This window comes from Spermophilus citellus (assembly GCF_964194105.1).
Source record: "Spermophilus citellus genome assembly, chromosome: 7".
Taxonomy (NCBI): Eukaryota; Metazoa; Chordata; class Mammalia; order Rodentia; family Sciuridae; genus Spermophilus; species Spermophilus citellus.
Window position 1 is genome coordinate 25,255,002 of NC_138188.1, and position 17,278 is coordinate 25,272,279.

The window sequence follows — 17,278 nt, forward strand, 5'->3', positions numbered from 1 at the left end:
GAGTGGAAAGAATGGCAGGCAGTCTCTTATCTCTATATTCTTGTAGTTACCTCCTCAAGCACCCATGTTGTGGGATTCCCTATCCATGATCCCCTGAGTGTACCATCCTGGGATAATCATGTTTAATTCCACCAATGCACTTAGAGTTCCCTTTTTCCAGTTCTGATGTTGCTTCTGTACATCTCACTACTTCCTACTACCTCATTCTGACATCTCCAGGTATCTGAAAACTACTTCCCCAAATGCAGTAAAGGATTCCACTTTAAGCCAGTGGTACATGCCTGTAATCCCAGCAGCTCAGGAGGCTGAGGCAGAAGGATCACAAGTTCAAAGATAGCTTCTGCAACTAAGCAAGACACTGTCTCAAAAAATAAAAAATAAATCAAAAGGGCTGGGGATGCACCTTAGTGTTAAACACCCCTGGGTTCAATCCCTGGTACAAAAAAATTTTTTTTAATAATTAATTAAATTTGGGTTGGAGTTATGGCTCACCTAGCACGTATGAGGCACTGGGTTTGATCCTCAGCACTGCATGAAAACATATAAAAAAAATAAAGATATTAAATAATAAATTAAAGGGCTGGGGATGTAGCTCAGTGTTAAGCACCTTTGGGTTCAATCCCCCAATACCAAAAAAAGGATTTCACTTCTCAGTCCTTCACCCAAACTAGAAATCTGTATATCATCCCATTTAACCACATAAATTATTAGTATGTTTCATTCATTGTCTATCAACTGTCTTTCTTGCTTTCATGTTAGCTCCAACAAAAACCTTGTCCATTTGCCACCCATCAAACTGCCTAGAAAATGCCTGACACCACTGTCATGTATTTTATTAAAAAATAAAATCAATTAAAAAAAAAGAAACAAAATGTCTGACAGAGAGTGGAGCTTAAAGAACCCTTATTAAATGTACACATGGATGAAGGGATGGGTCTCTGATTTCTCTTTCTGCTCTGCACCTTAAACACAAAGCTGAGGCTTTCTCACGTGTCTTTTCTCTACAGGCCTCTCCTCTTTCCTCTGCAGCTTGCAGATCCAATGTGAGGGCCCAGGATAAGCAGTAAGTAATAGCTGAAATTAAAGTGGGGAGGGAATACCTAGTACATGTAAAGAAGTCTTGTTTAGAATCTGTCCTTCTCTGGTATCCTCCTGGACTGACTCTGCTGGTTATGATTATATAGCTCTCTAGTCCTTTAACAAAAGACTTATTTACAAGAAAGAGTTCATATCCAGAGATTCCCTGATGCCACCTAGAGGCAACTGCAGGGACAAGAGGGACTGACAGGCAAGGATCATCAATCTAGGAGGGCAATGACAGGACCACCACAACAGGGGAGTTATGAGGAGCAGTCATAGAACAGAGATGAGGACAACAACGGGGACAGTAACAATGGACTACAATAGAGCTCCATAAGGGGTTCAGTGATGGTTCAAAGATAGGAGATAAATGGAGATGGCTCCCCTTTGCAGTCACTATGCTCTAGGGAAACAATAATGGGAAGCCAACACAGGGACCACAATAAAGGACCCTGATGGGGCACAGCTAAGGAAACTGAGCTGGCTAGACTACCTGCCCTGCTCTGTCAGTGCAAACCCCCAGGCAGGACCTTATTTCCCTACATTGTCTGGCTTTGTCCTGACATTCCAACGTACAGGATTATTTGGGTCCTCCACTAGAATGGCAGGGTCTAGAACTTTAAAAATGATCTAAGAGGAGGAAACAGGCTTCGCCAGACCCCTTCCCTTCCTCTCTAGGGTTGAACTTGCCCTTAGTGGAAAGCTCAATGTTCAAGGAATGCTGGTCATAGACAAGGTCACTGACCTTTTGGACAGGGGCAGAAGAGAATCCCAGGAAAAAAGCATAAACAATTATTGGCAAAGCCTTGGTACATGTGCTAGGAGTGGGCATGGTCCACTCAAAGAGCAGAGCTGTTGGGTAGAATGTCTACAGACAGGAAGGGGGCCTTGGGTCACCAGGGATAAGCATCCTTGGTGACCATCAAGTAAGGAGGCAAAGGATCAGCACTTGCTGGGCAAGCCTTCAGGCTGGGGCACTTTTCATGATAATAAAAGGGGTAGAGATATCCTTTAGGTCCAGATGAATGGCGGCAATTTCAACCTTAGGTCTAATCCATACTCAGGCCTTGACCCTAGACTCCCACCTAGGGCCACGCCAGTACCCTTACCACTCTGCCTGCCACCAGGTCTTGTTGCTTCCACAGCCACTCTGGGAGATCACATTCTCCATGTCATGACCTCCCTGGTCCCGAAAGTCATAAAAGCAGCAATTCTTGAGTTGTCAGGGAGGGCCCAGGGAGACTTGACTAGGCAGGAGGTGCAGGTCAGCTTCTTATTCCAAAATATCATAGCACAGGGTGCTCCCTCCAGCCCCCAGCAATGACCCAGACCCCCATAGGACTCTAACCTATCCAGGACACCCCAAAGAAACTGCCCCCACAACTCAAAGACAGCAGTCTTCAGGGCTCTCACTCTCTTACCTACCTGCAGGGTAACAGACAATACAATACTGTTTGGGGCCATGAAGTTCACAGGTGGATGAAGTTTGAGGTTTTGGTTTACCAACAACCAAGTTGCCAGGGGACAGGTAACAACTGTTGCTTGAGCAGCCAAGTGAGTACACCTGGCACCCTCTGGCCAACTGATCTAGGAGCTGGGACTGGGAGGTGTAGTCTTTTTTTTTTTTTTTTTTTTAATGGTACTGGGGATTGAACTCAGGGAACAGTCAACCACTGAGCCACATCCCCAGCCCTATTTTGTATTTTATTTAGAGACAGGGTCTCAGTGAGTTGCTTAGTGCCTCACTATTGCTAAGGATGGCTTTGAACCTGCGATCCTCCTGTCTCAGCCTCCTGAGCTGCTGGGATTACAGGTATGTGCCACCCCACTCAGCTGTGGGGTAGAGTCTTAAGTAGAAATCTGAGATACCCCTACTTCACCCCATCCCACCAGGAGGCCAGATTCCTCCTCCCCCTCTGCTTGGCCCTCTTGCAAACAACCAACCCTCACCCACTGGTGGCAGCAATAGAAATGGAAGGAGACCCAACTCTACCAGGAGTCACAAATGCTGGGACCTGGAATCAGGCCTGAGGGAAAATACAGAGTGGGTCCCAAAAGGCAGCCCTTGAAGAGGTAGTGTGGCCCTTAGGTCTTTCCCATTCTCACAATGAAAGCAGAACCCAAAGGGTAAGTAGCATGCAGGATTGAAGGGTTACAGCACAGATGGTTGCAAAGATGTCCTCAGAGTTTGGGGAACCAAGGGAGGACAATACACTCAGGGGAAGGACGTTAATCGTTAATTACTTAGCAGTACCCAGGGGCAGAAGAAAGGGGGCGGGGAACATCTAGAGCTTCTCCACAGGCCCACCACTCAGGGCAACTAGCAATAGTAGGGCTCAGACAAACCCAGAGACAGAGAGGATCCGAAACAAAGCTCTCCCCTCCATCCCTGAAATGCTGTCCCCAGGAGCCTTTGGGCAATGTGTCTCCCTCCCTATGTGCTCAGCCACTGCTATATAGACTGGGCAACCAGTGATGAACCACAGATGGATAGGGCAGCTGGTTGCATTCAAGGCCCAGCCCTCCCTCCAAAGCAGGATGTGCCAATAACACTTGAAATATGCAGGTCTGTGATAGGGGGGCATGGTGAAACTGTACCTGGGAGTAAACAAAGCACTTGAAAAGCACTGCTGATGAAGCAGAGATGGAAACTCAGATACCCTACACAACTAAGAAAATTCTTTGGTCAGTGAAGGCAGGCTCTATAGTCCTAATTGAATGCCCAGTCCTTTACCACCAACTGGAGAAACAAGCTAGTACATTCTCAGCAGAGGCACTTCAACCCCTTTAAGCTTGGCCCCATTCCAGACAAAGCCAGGGTATCTTTTGTCCCCCAGTAGCAATACCACAAAGTCTCCCTTCCCTGGCCTAAAATACTGCTAGCTGCAAGGTTCCCCACTGAGCTGCCCAGTCCTACTATACGGGGTCTGACTGGATAAAAAATAGGGCAGCCTCAAGGTGAAGTATCCTACCTCACAGAGGCTTTGCCCCTACCCTCATGAGATGTCTCTCACATACCCACAGAAGCCAGTATCCAAATTCCCACTAGTCTTTCCAGAGGGACCTATGCTTCCCCTTTCTGCCTTCCTACCCCATCACTCAAACTGACTGGGACAACTTTCCCTATATGCTTAAGCTGGCTTGCCAGCAGCCACACACACAATAAAAGACCATGGAGGGTGGGCAGGGAGACTGGAAGATGGAAAGGTATAAAACATGATAGATGGAACAGTGGACATACAACTTGAAGAACAAGTCACAGTGCATTGCGCCATAAGAACACCCCTCCCACTACCCACCCCACCACAAATCCTCCAGTTTCTGAAAGGAGACTGGCAGCCGCAGAGGCCCTGGAGAGGTACCCATAATCCTCAAAGTTGCAGAGTCCACAGGCATGGCACACTGTGCCACTGGCCACACACACAGTTGGGCTGTTTTCTCAAACATTGCTGTATGTAGGAATCAGGCTGTTGAGTATGGCAGCAATGGCTGGAGCCATATTATAGGAGACAGGTTCACACGGAGTATTTGTTGGGCCCGCTGTCGAACCTCATCATCTGAGGACTGCCTGTCTACCTTTATGGCCCGGAACTTTAGGAGCTTTGCTGTTGCTGGCCCCAGCCATGACTTAGGAGATCGGGGCCCCAGCCGTGTTCTCTTCTTAGGATGAAGGTCCTTTGCTTCCTCAGCCCTTTTTCTCTTCTGCCCCACAGTCTCAGAGTAGGTTTTCTGGCCCTTCCTTGCAGTTCTGGCCTGAGCAGATCCCTTTGGCCTGCCCCTGCCCTTGGGCTGGGTCTGAGCTGCTTTGGCCTTAACTGCCTTGGCCTTGGCCTGGACTGCCTTGTCCTTGACTGCCTTGGCCTTGTCCTTGACTGCCTTGGCCTTGGCCTTAGCCTTGACTTGTGCTGCATCAGCTTTGGCTGCCTTGGCCTGTGTTCGAATCACGTTGGCATGGGCATAGGCAGCTTTGGACACTGTTTGAGCTGCCTTGGCCTGGTCTGATTTAGTGCTCAGGGCAGAGCCCCCTTTCATTTGCAGATCACTGAGAGAACCAGTGGTTCTGTAAGTCTTGCTCTGGAGCCCAGTGCCTCGTTGGGGTCCAGCCCCAGGGCCTTTGCGAATCAGACACTTGGGGCCCTTGTTTGTTTTTCTGGGAGCTTTGGGCTGGGGGTTCCCTGGACCCTTCCCTGAACCTTTCCGCAATTTCAGGGGAGAGTCTGCAAGTGAAAGTCTTAGTGACTGTGCCTTGTGCTTAGCACCTAAGCAAGGCATGGGAGTCTTGAGTGGAACCAGAGCCTCAAGGACAACTGAAAGCCGCATAGCAGGGTAGACACTTGGATAGAGGTGAGCAGGGAAGCCCACTGTTGCACCCTTGGCACGGCTGGCACTTGACTGCTTCAAGGAGCTCAGCAGCAGATTGGTGGTAGCATGTTTGGTGAGGGCTGGTGTGGACCCTTTGGCCAGCCTGCCAGACAGTGGCATGGGGAGCAATGTGGCCCTGCCTGAGGGCAGCTGAATGGCAGTTCGGGGAGCACTGGCTGGAGGTGATGTGGCAGCTGGGATGGGGGCACGAGCTTGTAGTTTCGTCTGGCTTGGAGGGTTGGCTGTACATGAACTATACCCATAGACATCACCACTGCGCAGAATGGTAGGTTGGAAGCCATCATCTCGCAGACCCTGTAGAAAGGCCACAAGCTGGGCCTCTGTGGCACTGAGATCCTGGCTCATGGGATTAAAGACAAGCAGCGCCTCTTCCAAGGCCTTCTTTCCTGCTGTGGAGATGCGCGACCAGGAGTGCACAGCTTTTTCCTCCACATGCTGCACCACCACACTCATGGCATTAGGCACTGCAGATCTGCCTAGGTATCCGTAAATCAACACTTGGCACCTCCAAGGCAAGAAGAAAAGAGTCAATAAGAATGGCACCAAGATATGGAGCCAAAGCAAGTACACAGGTCTATCAGTGACCCCATTCTCTATGTCACTGAGGGAACTAGCCAGAGTGAGTCATTTCCTGGGGTAAAACCCTAGTCTGATGACCCTCAACCATTTTGGAATGGGTATTGATTAGCCATTTTTCAGTAGCTCAGAAGAACCCAACCTGCTGCTGGGCTCCTGGAAAACTTTAAATCCAGTTCATTTTAATTAATTTCTACATTTTCTTTTCCTTCTTTTGAGACAGAATCTTGCTATGTTGTCCCAGCTAGTCCTAAACTTACAGGCTTAAATGATCCTCTCACCTAAGCCTCCCTAGTTGCTGGAACTATAGGTGTGCAGCCATCTAAGACTTAAAATTTTTCTATTCTTTTTTTTTTGTGGTTCTGGGGATCAAACTTGGGTCTCTGCTCATGCTAGGCAAGTGCTCTACTACCGAGACAGTGTTCTACCACTACATCCCCAGTCCTTATTAAATCTATATTTTTCTGATGCCAAAAACCTAATTAGATAGCCCTGGGAGCACAAGCCAACATCTCTGTCTTCAATGAGCCTGGTCCAGAAGGTAAGTCACAGGCACCATTAATGCTCTTAGGAGCATATGGTGTAACCAAGCTTAGCTTGCCAATAAGTCAGGAAAGAACTCCTACAAGAGGCAACATCTACCTAGGATGAGTAATGAATAGAAAAGTACCAGGTAGAAATGAAGATTATACACTGGCTCTGAACTGTGAAAGAGTAAGGCACATCTGATGGGGAATCTGGGGCCAGGCTGAGTTTAGCTGGGAAAACAGGTCAAGGGTAGGACTGTTTTCCCAGCTCTGAAGTTTTGCCAAAGGGCCCGCACTTACACCCAATGTCCACACTCATCTGTGTGCCTCCAGCTGCTGGTGTTCAGTGCTGGTTGGGTGGGGGTGGGAGTTGTCCCTGCCCAGAAGTTCTGCTTTCAGAGGCTACTTGATAGTCCAAATCCTTGCTTTAGAGTCATGGAGACCAACCCCAGGCAAAGACAGAGACTCACTAAAAAGCTGATGAGTAACAGGTACAGATGAAATCTCTAGGCAACCAGGCAGCCTGGGGATCAGGCAGCCAGACCAAAAGCCCAAGGTTTGAAGACAGTGGAAGAAAAAGGCTCTGTATAGGATGGCGAGTCACAAGAACAGCAAAGGCCTGAGACCTCCAACCTCAGAGCTTAGAGGGCAACAGACAGCAGAACATCCCAGAGTTGTCTGGGAACACCCAAGTTGTCCCAGGCTTCTCTGAAGCTGTGTACCTCAGTCATGACTATTATCTAGTACCCAACCCAGAGTTTCAGGGTTCCCATAGGCAAGTGGCAGCTCCCCGGCTGCACTGGAGCATTAAAAGATCAGCTGGGATCAGGCAGGTCCCTGGGGCCTTGAGGACTGGCTGTTCAGATTGTTCCCACCGCTCTAATGGAGCAGATGAAGTCTTCAGAATCCCCTAGAGGAAGTGCCCTAGGGCTCTTTGTTTGGAAACATTCTTGGATCCTCAGGTGTCTGAGGCACTTCCCCTCCCCAGAGGCCGCTCTACAAGCACAATCCTTGCACATGACTTTTAGTTCTTTTATTTATTTATTTGAGGGGATGTAGTTCCCAGGGCAGTGAACTGTAGAATAGAGAGAGGCCTATTCCCACCTGCAACCCCCGGCGCTGATACTAGGATGATCCCGGGGCTCTTCGCCTAGGTCAGTGGGAACCCATGGTAAGGGTCTTCTCGGCTTTCAAGAGGCTTCGGAAACAGGACGCAGCCGGGCCCCGAACTTGCCTTCACAAGTGCCTCTGGGCCAGCAGGGGAGGCTCACCAAAGATGGGGTCGGGTGAGGCGCCAGACAAGTGGAATGGTGTCAAGGGTCATATCGGGACCCTTTGGCTAGGAATCCGCGTCCCAGGAGCCCAAAAGGAGAAGGCGGGGCACGGGTCACAGCGGCAATGAAATATGTAGGGTGGGCCGTCCTAGCTCGACCCGGACCGCGCAGCCCCAGGGTGGGGTTGCTGAATGGGGGAGGGGTGGGGGCCTGGGCCAAACCAGCGGAGAACGCGGGTCCGGGAAGCGTCAGCCGCCCGGGCCCTCCGCCCTGCCGCCTCGCGGGCCGCCACTCCGCGGCGCGGCTAGGCCCGCGGCTCCAACCTACCGGCGCCGCCGAGGGGACCCAGGACGCACCTCTGCGCCGCCTCCGATGCTCCAACATGGCCGCCCGCTGCGCGCCGGAAGTGTGCCGCGCTTCCGCTTCCGGGACCGGGCCCGCCCTAATGACCCTTGACCCCCGAGACCCCATTTCCCCCCAAAGTTTGGGGGCGAGGCAGATTGGGTACCCGGGAGGACTGCCTGGAGGTGGTGGCCGCGAAGACCGCCACAAACCCATGTGGTACAATTCAGGAGTCTGAGTATCAAAGGCACCCTCGAGCGCAGCCCCAGGCAAGACTACTGAGTCCAGGTAGGGCTGGATTAGGGGGCCATCTGACATCCTAAGAGGCCTTGGTAATGCAGTGACATCTGGGAGTGGTTCCTGGCAAGGTCCAGGCCATTTTCCATACTCTGGTCCTCCTGTAGAAATTGACAAAGCCCACTTCTGTCCCAGGCATCTGACCAGAGGATGAAAGGAGTATTCCCTAATAGGAAGTGTCTCAGGGTAGCCCCTATGTTATGCAGTAAAGGTATCTCCTCTGAGGAGAAAAGGCCCTCCTGTTTCCTGAAAATGGAGCCCACTATACATCAATGAAAGAGTGGTATACCCATGTGATCATAAGTGCTATACGGATGTCCAAAGATATCCATGTCTAGTCTTTAAACCACAGTATACCAATGTAGGCCTGAGTATACTTACCTAGGCATATGTGCACTAATGTTATGGAGAGGCCCTGGTCCAGCCTCAGCTCATCAATGGCACAAAAGTTCCACCTCCAATCTTAACACTGCCCAGATCCCTTATCCTTTTTCCTAGGAGAGTGGGACATCAGACTTTCCATCTGCTATAGCCATCAGAATGATGGTGATCCACTACTCTTGCAGCACCAAATTAGATAGGGTCTACTACCCTTGTAGCACCAAATTAGAGAACTCAGGTCAAAATTATCCCTAGGGGTCTGTGCCATCAGATGAGGGGTCAGAATGGTCTGCACAAAGTTTGACCAAAAGCTCCATTTGTCAGGATCTCCTGAATCCAGATTGGGAGCCATCATGGGAGTCCTGGTTTCATGGGTGTGATAGTAGGGGCATATGAATTTGGTCAGAGCCTGACACAGAAGGCAGAAATATGGCCACAATTCTTTTACCCTAATCTTTGTAATGTTGCCATATTTGGTAGTTGGGGGAAGGTAGAAGTCTATTAGCAATCACAAGAGGATGGCTAGAAGTTTCTTTTAGGGTCTGGGTACTTGTCCTTTTCCCTTCCCATATGACCACAGAATCCTCTAGCTGCTTTCTATTTCCTTGTCTTTAGAAGGATTCAGACACTCCTAAATATAAGCACCCACTCCACTCAGCAATGCCCTAGGCCTCACCTGGTGCCCTTAGCTTCTCAGGGTCTCCACACTGATACATAGTCCAGATGTCCAGCAAGAATTGCAAAATCTCCTGCTCCTCTGGGATTAGTGTTTTTAGGCCCTAGAAAGGAAGTGTGGGGTCCCACCGTCCAGGGTCTCATGGGCTACCAACTTGGCATTTCCAATCTCTAACTAGCCTTATCTATGGCCTATCTATGGTTGAGAGGATTGTTTTTTTATTCTCGGGCCAATACAATCTTACCGTCTACTTTAGTTGTCTTCCCAAACCAGCAGTTTTGTTCCCCTGTATTTGGCTGGGCCATGGTTATGCAAACAGAAACCATTTCCATGAATAGGAAGAGCCTGACTTCCAGGGATGGCACCAGTCCAGGTATATCCTGGAAAGGAGATCTCTCTTTGGTGATGTCCAGTCCATAGCTCAGGGCAAGAGGGGTAGGTCTATCCTTCTCTGTATCTGTTAATTATGGGAACTAGAGAGATGGTGGGGGTTAGGGGTAAGTATCATAGGGTACCTAGCTCCCTGAGGGGGTGATGCCCAGAAAGTCCCACATGAAACTCTGTGGGAGCACTCATCAGAGCGCAATCTGACTTGACCGAGACTTTGGCGGATGCCAAAGGTATAAATGGAATCAAACAGGATGAAGTGTGAAGAGTCTACCTCATCCTGGGAAGATGATCCCAGAATCTATCCTGTTTTCCATTTGGTACCTTGTATCATCTAAGTAGACTCTGGACCCATATCCACCTGAGTAGAGAGATCTGGTAGAGATTTAGATGTGAGCGAAGGCAGCAGCCTGGTAGAGATTTCCCCAAGAGCCAGAATGTGAGGAAAGCTGGGGTCAGAGCTTGAGCTCTGGGTAGGGAAAGGAAGAAGAGCCAGCAAAAGATTCTGAGACACAAGACAAGCAAAGCAGCAAGAGGAAGCTGAGGTCACAAGAGATGAAAATATGTCAGCAAAACTTCAGCCAAGACAAACTAATATTGACTCTCTAGTTTTAGCTTTATAATGATTTTTCAAGAACACTTTTGGGGAAGAAGTGGCAACAGATTGAGATGGCAAAAAAAAAGGCAGGAGAGCCTATGAGGGTAGATGGCTTGAAGAACTTGACTGGAGGGAAAGGATAGACTAGAGGAATTTGGTCCTAGGAGGTAACTTAAGACAGGCAGCTTGTAAATACCTAACTTCCGAAAAGGAGGAGATAGGGGCTTGGAGAGGGGAAACCCCCGAAGGGTCCTCAGGGCAGTTAGCGCATTCCATGGGGGGAAGTGCCTCAAGTGTGGAGCAAGTCAGGGTGAAGTGGGGTAGGAATTCTAGTCAAGGTCTATGCAGTCTGTAACTAGCCAAGGCACCACCATTTCTGTGCTGGTCTCTGACTTCAACTGCCATCCCCTGAAAAGGCTGAAGGCTCTCTCTGTGGCCATAGGGAAGAGTTTACCCACAATCTGGAAAGGCCAGAAGTCAGGTAGGCCCCCAAATAGTTCTCCACCCATAACTAATGGGGATTTGAGAATGAGAACCTCAGCTCCCACTGCTCTGTAGGCCCATGTTCTACACTAGCTTCTGAAATTCCCAGAAGGATCATGTGGTCCCAGTTGCCCACAGTAGTAACCTGCTTGATGATACCTTCTTTAGTGACTGCTTTCCCTGTCTTTTTTTTTTTAATTTTTTAGTTGTAGATGGACACAATACCTTTACTTTTTATTTTTACTTGGTTCTGGGGATCGAGCCCAGTGCCTCAGGCATGCTAGGCAAGCGCCGTACCACTGAGCCACAACCCCAGCCCATCCCCTGTCTACTTTCTACTCATCTGTTGATGCTCTCTGACTTCATCACCCATACTAATGATATGCACTTATATCTTTGCCTCCAGTCTGCTGTGGGGAAAACACACATACTCACACAATCTGTGAAAGAGGGACAAGGAGCCCAGTGCGGTGGTACATATATGTAATCCCAGCAACTGGGGAAGCTGAGGCAGGAGGATCACAAGTTTGAGGCCAGCCTCATCAGGTCTTTAGTGAGACCCTGACTCAAAATAAAAAACAGAGCTGGGTATGTAGCTCAGTGGTAAAGTGTCCCTATGTTTAATCACCAGTACCTTGAATAAAAGAAGAAAAAGAGCAAAGCAGTGAACTGACACACTACTGCAAGGACCTCTTCCCTTAGATAACCTCTGACTTGTACAAGTGAGCCCCCAGCTCAAAGACTCAGGTAATATTCTGAATGCTCCAATGCTCCAAATGCTCCAAGGTCTGAGTCTGAGCTGGTTGCGTCCTTGCCACACCAATTTGCTCTCACCTAACTCTAGAGTTGGCTAGATGCAGGCCTTGGAACCTAAAGATGCACAGTCTCAAAAGTACCTTGGGCCCCAGAGTAGCCTCAGTCTCAGACCTCACAGGATGAGACCAGTGACCCCCCTGGGAGGGCTTCTGACCTCTGACTCTTCTAGTTCATCCTCTGCTCAGAGCTACTAAGAATTCCTTCCACCCAGGCCTATGAGACCCTGAGGCCACTGTCTGCTCCTCCATCCCCTGCTGATCTTAATATGCACTATAGGATCTATTCTGCGCCCTGTTTTGTGCTTGGGTTAGGACAATGAGCCCGCAGCCCCGGAATAGAGACCCAGGCCACGCCCTAAGTGGCCTCCAGATGGCGCAGCCGAAAAGCCGGTAGTTGGGCTCCTCCAAACTCAACTGCTCTGGACTGGCGCCCGCCCCTCAAGCCCGCAGATTCCAGGCCTTGCTTACTCAAGCTGGGTCCGGCTCAGACCGACCCCTCACCTTACCGGCGTTGTGCCGCGCTGCCTCATTTCTACTCCCGCCTGGGGTCGGACCTTAAACCCTGGCAGGCCCACGTTCCGCATGTCCATTTATTTGTTCATTTGTGTGTGTTCGTGGGTCGGTGCGCCCTTCTTCGGCCGCGGCACGTGCAGAGTTAAGGCGGGAGGAGGTTTCCCAGAGTCTGGGGAAGGGGGAGCGAGGGGCGGACCCGGTCCAGCCCCGCCCCACGCCCGAGCGGTGCGGGAGCCCCGCCGGAGCTCGGCTACAGCCCTAGCCAGAGCGGGCGTCAGCGGAGGCGGAACGGCGGACCCCGTGCCCCGGCGGCACGGAACCCCGGCGGGTGAGTCCCACGGGAGCCGCGCTCAGGGGAAGTTTGGGGCGTGGAGCGTAGAGCCCCCAAGCGCACTTGCCCAGACCTGCCCCCACCTCAGCGAACTGGAAGTTTGGGGCCAGGAGGAGAACCATGGTCTGAGTGGAAACCCCCAGGTAAAGGGAAAGCTGAAGAACTTGAATCCCGCTCTTAAGGGACTGAGAAGTCCAGCTGCGCATTCCTGCAAGAAACGCCCTGGGTTCTGGTACCCTAGAGTCCTGTGTTCGTGAGATTCCCCAAACCAGTACCCCCTTCTTCTAGACGCCAGGGAATCTGCTAGCATGGGGAAATCCTTGAGGGTGAACCTCTAGGGGAGTGTGGATCCCTGGCACCCGGCCTCCTGAGCCTCAGATACCCCGGACCCTGGTCTTTTGCTGGCGAGAATGGTTGAACACTGTGAAATGGTGGTGTAAGGATACCCTAGAATAAGACTAGGGACAGCAGGTGGGGGACCAGAATGGATGGATCCCAGGCTGCCCAGGGCACACTGGAAGCCAGATTTAGCAGTACTTACCTCATGCAGAACCAGGATGAGGCTTGTTGAGAGGAAAGGAAGGGCACTAGGCTGGAGAGTTCTGTTCTAGTCACCTTCCCTCTACCTAGACGCAGATTGACTGAGTTGCTCCTAGTTGTTAGCACAGGGGCAGAGGAGACCACTCTCTATGTCCTCCTTCCCACTCCAGAAGGTGTGCTAGTCAGAGGGGTAGATCTTTCCCCTACTTTTCCCACCAGTGATTTTAGCCTGCCCTGCCTTCAGCAACAAGCTGCGTCTGTTTCCCTAAAGGATGGTTAGGAAGCCCCGACCCTGTTTTTCCTTTTTTCCTCCAGGTGGAGGCAATTCCCTGGACTGCTCAGACACTCCTCGCATCCTTGGCAGAATCAAGATGAGACTCTATCATGTCTCCCCAGTAAGGCCTACAGCCTGAGCAGATAGCATGGCCTGCCACAGCAGTGAATGACATGGCTGCAGGTGGTGGCCGCACCTTTGCTTGGCAGGTGTTTCCCCCCATGCCCACTTGCCGGGTGTATGGAACAGTGGCGCACCAGGATGGGCAGGTGCTGGTGTTGGGGGGCTGTGGCCGGTCTGGGTTACCCTTGGATACTGCCGAAACACTGGACATGGCCTCGCACACATGGCTGGCACTGGCGCCTCTGCCCACTGCCCGAGCTGGTGCAGCTGCTGTGGTTCTGGGCAAGCAGGTGCTAGTGGTGGGGGGTGTGGATGAAATCCAGAGTCCAGTAGCTGCTGTTGAGGCCTTCCTAGCTGATGAAGGCCGCTGGGAGCGTCGGGCCACCCTTCCTCAAGCAGCCATGGGGGTTGCAACTGTAGAGAGAGGTGAGTGGCTTCCCAAGGAAGGTCTCAAGGTGCCCCAAACCTTCTATTCTGTCCTGACTTGGTCCCTTGCTCTCAGAGACTAGAGAAGAGCTGCCCAGACATTGCTTTGCTTCCTGTATCCTCTCATGTCTCCCTCTGAACTGGGCTGTTAACTGACTTTCTGGCTATGAGGTGGGGACAGAACCACAGACAGGTCCCCAGAATGATAGGAGGTCTCAGCCACCACCCTGCCCCATTCCTTATTTCTTAGAGAGAGTAGGGGGGGGGTGGCCTAATGACTCTCATGGTTATAAATAGTCTTGGGGGGGGAGGGAAGCAGGGCCTTGGCTCAGAGCCCAGCAAATGCTTAAGTGCTTAGACTCCCCCACTATATACACATACACACCAGGGATCCTCATATGGACAAAGGCCAAGCTGACCTGGAGATGGTTGCCATGGAAACCCAGTTGACAGGCACATCACCCCAAGGCTACTAGACATGCACTTAGCTCATTCTGAGGGCTTAACAGAAGGCAGGAACCTAAGCTAGTAGTGTAAGGGTATGGTGTAGAGGTGCTGGCAGGGAGACTGATGCTGAAGGCCTGTGGCCCTCACCTCTATCCTATAGGCTTAAGCCTTCTCCCAGCCCTGCCCCCATGCCAATGATCTCCAATCTTCTCCCTAGACTGAGTTTTATGCTAAGCAGTTATCCATATGCCACCAACACCTGGTTTAAATGACCCCCAACAAGGGAGCCCCTACCTTGTGGCCTCCAGGTCTGACCACTGGCCTAGACCAGCCCTGCTTGGATGCCAGACTTGGTTGCCATAGCGTCTCCAGGGAGACAGAGCTGGATTATAATTAGATCAGCCGCCTCCTGCTCTTCACTCAGAGGGGCCCTGGCCAGAGCGAGAATCCTACCTCTCCCAGCTTTCACCCCAGATGTGCAGCAGGGTTTTAAACAAACACCATGCGTTTCCAGCCACTCCAGGCATGACTAGGGCAGCTGTCAGGGTGGGCTACCCTAGCTAGGCTGGAATGCAGTCTGATTTATTCTTTTTTTATGCAGATGGTATGGTGTATGCCCTGGGAGGAATGGGCCCTGACACGGCCCCCCAGGCCCAGGTACGGGTATATGAGCCCCGCCGTGACTGCTGGCTTTCACTACCCTCCATGCCCACACCCTGCTATGGGGCTTCTACCTTCCTGCATGGGAACAAGATCTATGTCTTGGGTAAGGATCTGGGAGATGTGAGAAAGGGGTTTAGAGTCCATCACCATATATTGGTGTGGGAGGGATCTAGCTCAGTCTGAGATGGCAGGACTTGAGAAGCTTTGTTGGAATGATCCAGGACTACTCTGAGGCTCTGACTGCTGGTGGCCCTGCTGAGGTTGGAAAACCAAACCCCAGTGCCTGAGCAACTGTGTGGTAGATGATCCATATACGGATGTGCACACAGCTGTGCCTGGGAGGCTGGGGCAGACAGATCTGCAACTTGGTGAATGAGGAGCCCATCAAGTTCCCTGGACTCTCTCCCCAAGTGTCCCAATTCCATTGGCAGGGGGCCGCCAGGGCAAGCTCCCAGTGACTGCTTTTGAAGCTTTTGATTTGGAGGCCCGAACCTGGACCCGGCACCCGAGCCTGCCTAGCCGCCGGGCCTTTGCTGGCTGTGCCATGGCTGAAGGCAATGTTTTTAGCCTGGGTGGCCTGCAGCAGCCTGGGCCCCACAACTTCTACTCCCGTCCACATTTTGTCAACACTGTGGAAATGTTTGATCTAGAACATGGTAAGCAGTGGCTGTCCTGGGCTGTACTCCTACTCTCTGTGGGATGGAGGGACATAGTGTGCATGTGTGGTTAGATGTGACCTCCCCTCTCCTGCAGGGTCCTGGACCAAACTGCCTCGCAGCCTGCGTATGAGGGATAAGAGGGCAGACTTTGTGGTTGGCTCCCTTGGGGGCCACATCTTGGCCATCGGGGGTCTTGGTAAGTCTTTGTGGGGCTAGGGAGAAGAAGGGAGCCCAAGATAGAAAAGAGTAGCCCCCAGCAGGAACACCCCCTTCTCTAGACACTCCAGAGGTCAGGACTTTGTGATCTCCCTTTCCTTGTCTGTGACAAAAGCAGGTTGTGATCTGCCTGGCCCAGTGCCTGACTGGGGGGTCTATGTGCCATCAGGGCTCTAGGAGACAGAAACAAGACAAGCGATCACTGAATGCGTGACCAAGTGGACAAATCAAAACATGAATGAATGAATGAATGAACAAATGCTGAACAGGGACAATGAGGAGCAAGGCACTTGTAGCCTATCCTGGAGTGATGTCAAGGGCTATTTTTTGGGCTCAGTGAGCAAAAGGGTCTGGAACCCCCTTACAACTTTCTGTCTCTCCTACAGGAAACCAGCCATGCCCTCTTGGCTCCGTGGAGAGCTTCAGTCTTACACGTCGGCGCTGGGAGGCACTGCCTGCCATGCCCACAGCTCGCTGCTCCTGTTCTAGCCTACAGGCAGGGCCCCGGCTGTTTGTTATTGGGGGTGTGGCCCAGGGCCCCAGTCAAGCTGTAGAGGCACTATGTCTGTGTGATGGAGTCTGAAGGCCTGGTTGGGTCTGTTCACTGGAGCAGCTCAGTACAGGAGCAGGTGTTTGTGGCTCCATTTGCTGCTGAAGGAGCTCTATATGGCTCTGGGATGAGGGAGGCATATGGACAGGCACTTGAGGCATTCCCTTGGGGGCTTGGGTTAGGGAGCCTTTGTCTTTAGCATAGGCCATATGCTCACATCTAACTTTACCACAATTCATTCATGAACCATATCTAGCTCCACCCTTACCCAGGAGCCCCCTAGGCCCTGTGTCCAACAGGAAAGTGGGCTCAGGAGAGAGCTGGCCTTACACCCTGCAGGATAGGCATTGACTATCTCGAGTTAGCCAGAACCATCTAAGTGGTCATTCCTGAAAAATCCCAGCCTATCTTGAAGGTTCCTGCAGACCTAGGTATATTCAGAGAGGGTGAGGGACACAGAGGGAATGGAGGAAAGGACGTAAAAACTGCCAGAGGGCAAGAGGAATTGTGGCTTTGGGCCCTCTACGTTGCTGGTTGTATGACCTTGGGCAAGTCATTTCACCTCTCTGTGCCTCAACATCCTCGTCTGTGAATGAGGATCTCTGAAACCTTCCTACCCTACCTACCTCACAGGGCTGTTGTGAGGATCCAGGAATTTTGGATATGAAAGTAAAAGTATTCCTGAAATCTGATGTGGGGATCCTGGTGTGGACTCCC

The 17,278-nt window shown here is 51.3% G+C and overlaps 2 protein-coding genes across 6 annotated transcripts; one reads left to right on the plus strand and one right to left on the minus strand.

Moving 5' to 3' along the window:
- Positions 1-792: 792 nt before the first annotated feature.
- On the minus strand, positions 793-8,294 carry CCDC71 (coiled-coil domain containing 71). 3 transcript variants are annotated; one of them, XM_081302542.1, is made up of 2 exons: positions 7,671-8,250; positions 793-5,968 (listed from the first exon to the last, which is right to left on the minus strand). In XM_081302542.1, the coding sequence occupies exon 2, from the start codon at positions 5,914-5,916 to the stop codon at positions 4,543-4,545; it is 1,374 nt and encodes a 457-aa protein (XP_081158668.1). In that variant the 5' UTR covers positions 5,917-5,968; positions 7,671-8,250; the 3' UTR covers positions 793-4,542. The 3 variants fall into 3 exon arrangements, with proteins under 3 accessions (XP_081158668.1, XP_081158669.1, XP_081158670.1); XM_081302543.1 differs by having other exon boundaries at positions 8,197-8,228; XM_081302544.1 differs by having other exon boundaries at positions 795-5,968; positions 8,168-8,294.
- A 30-nt stretch (positions 8,295-8,324) lies between these two features.
- On the plus strand, positions 8,325-17,262 carry KLHDC8B (kelch domain containing 8B). Of its 3 annotated transcripts, none has more exons than XM_081302556.1 (6): positions 8,325-8,470; positions 13,519-14,026; positions 15,075-15,239; positions 15,568-15,792; positions 15,890-15,991; positions 16,398-17,262. In XM_081302556.1, exons 2-6 carry the CDS (start codon positions 13,651-13,653, stop codon positions 16,592-16,594), a joined length of 1,065 nt encoding a protein of 354 aa, XP_081158682.1. In that variant the 5' UTR covers positions 8,325-8,470; positions 13,519-13,650; the 3' UTR covers positions 16,595-17,262. The 3 variants fall into 3 exon arrangements, with proteins under 3 accessions (XP_081158682.1, XP_081158680.1, XP_081158681.1); XM_081302554.1 differs by lacking the exon at positions 8,325-8,470 and adding an exon at positions 12,240-12,660; XM_081302555.1 differs by lacking the exon at positions 8,325-8,470 and adding an exon at positions 12,667-12,806.
- The last annotated feature ends 16 nt before the right edge of the window (positions 17,263-17,278 follow it).

Coding starts and splice junctions, on each gene's coding strand:
- CCDC71 (XM_081302542.1), bottom strand. CDS start 5,916: ATGAGTGTGGTGGTGCAGCATGTGGAGGAAAAAGCTGTGCACTCCTGG.
- KLHDC8B (XM_081302556.1), top strand. CDS start 13,651: ATGGCTGCAGGTGGTGGCCGCACCTTTGCTTGGCAGGTGTTTCCCCCC. Junction 15,240..15,567: donor GAACAAGATCTATGTCTTGG/GTAAGGATCTGG, acceptor TTCCATTGGCAG/GGGGCCGCCAGGGCAAGCTC. Junction 15,793..15,889: donor AATGTTTGATCTAGAACATG/GTAAGCAGTGGC, acceptor CCTCTCCTGCAG/GGTCCTGGACCAAACTGCCT.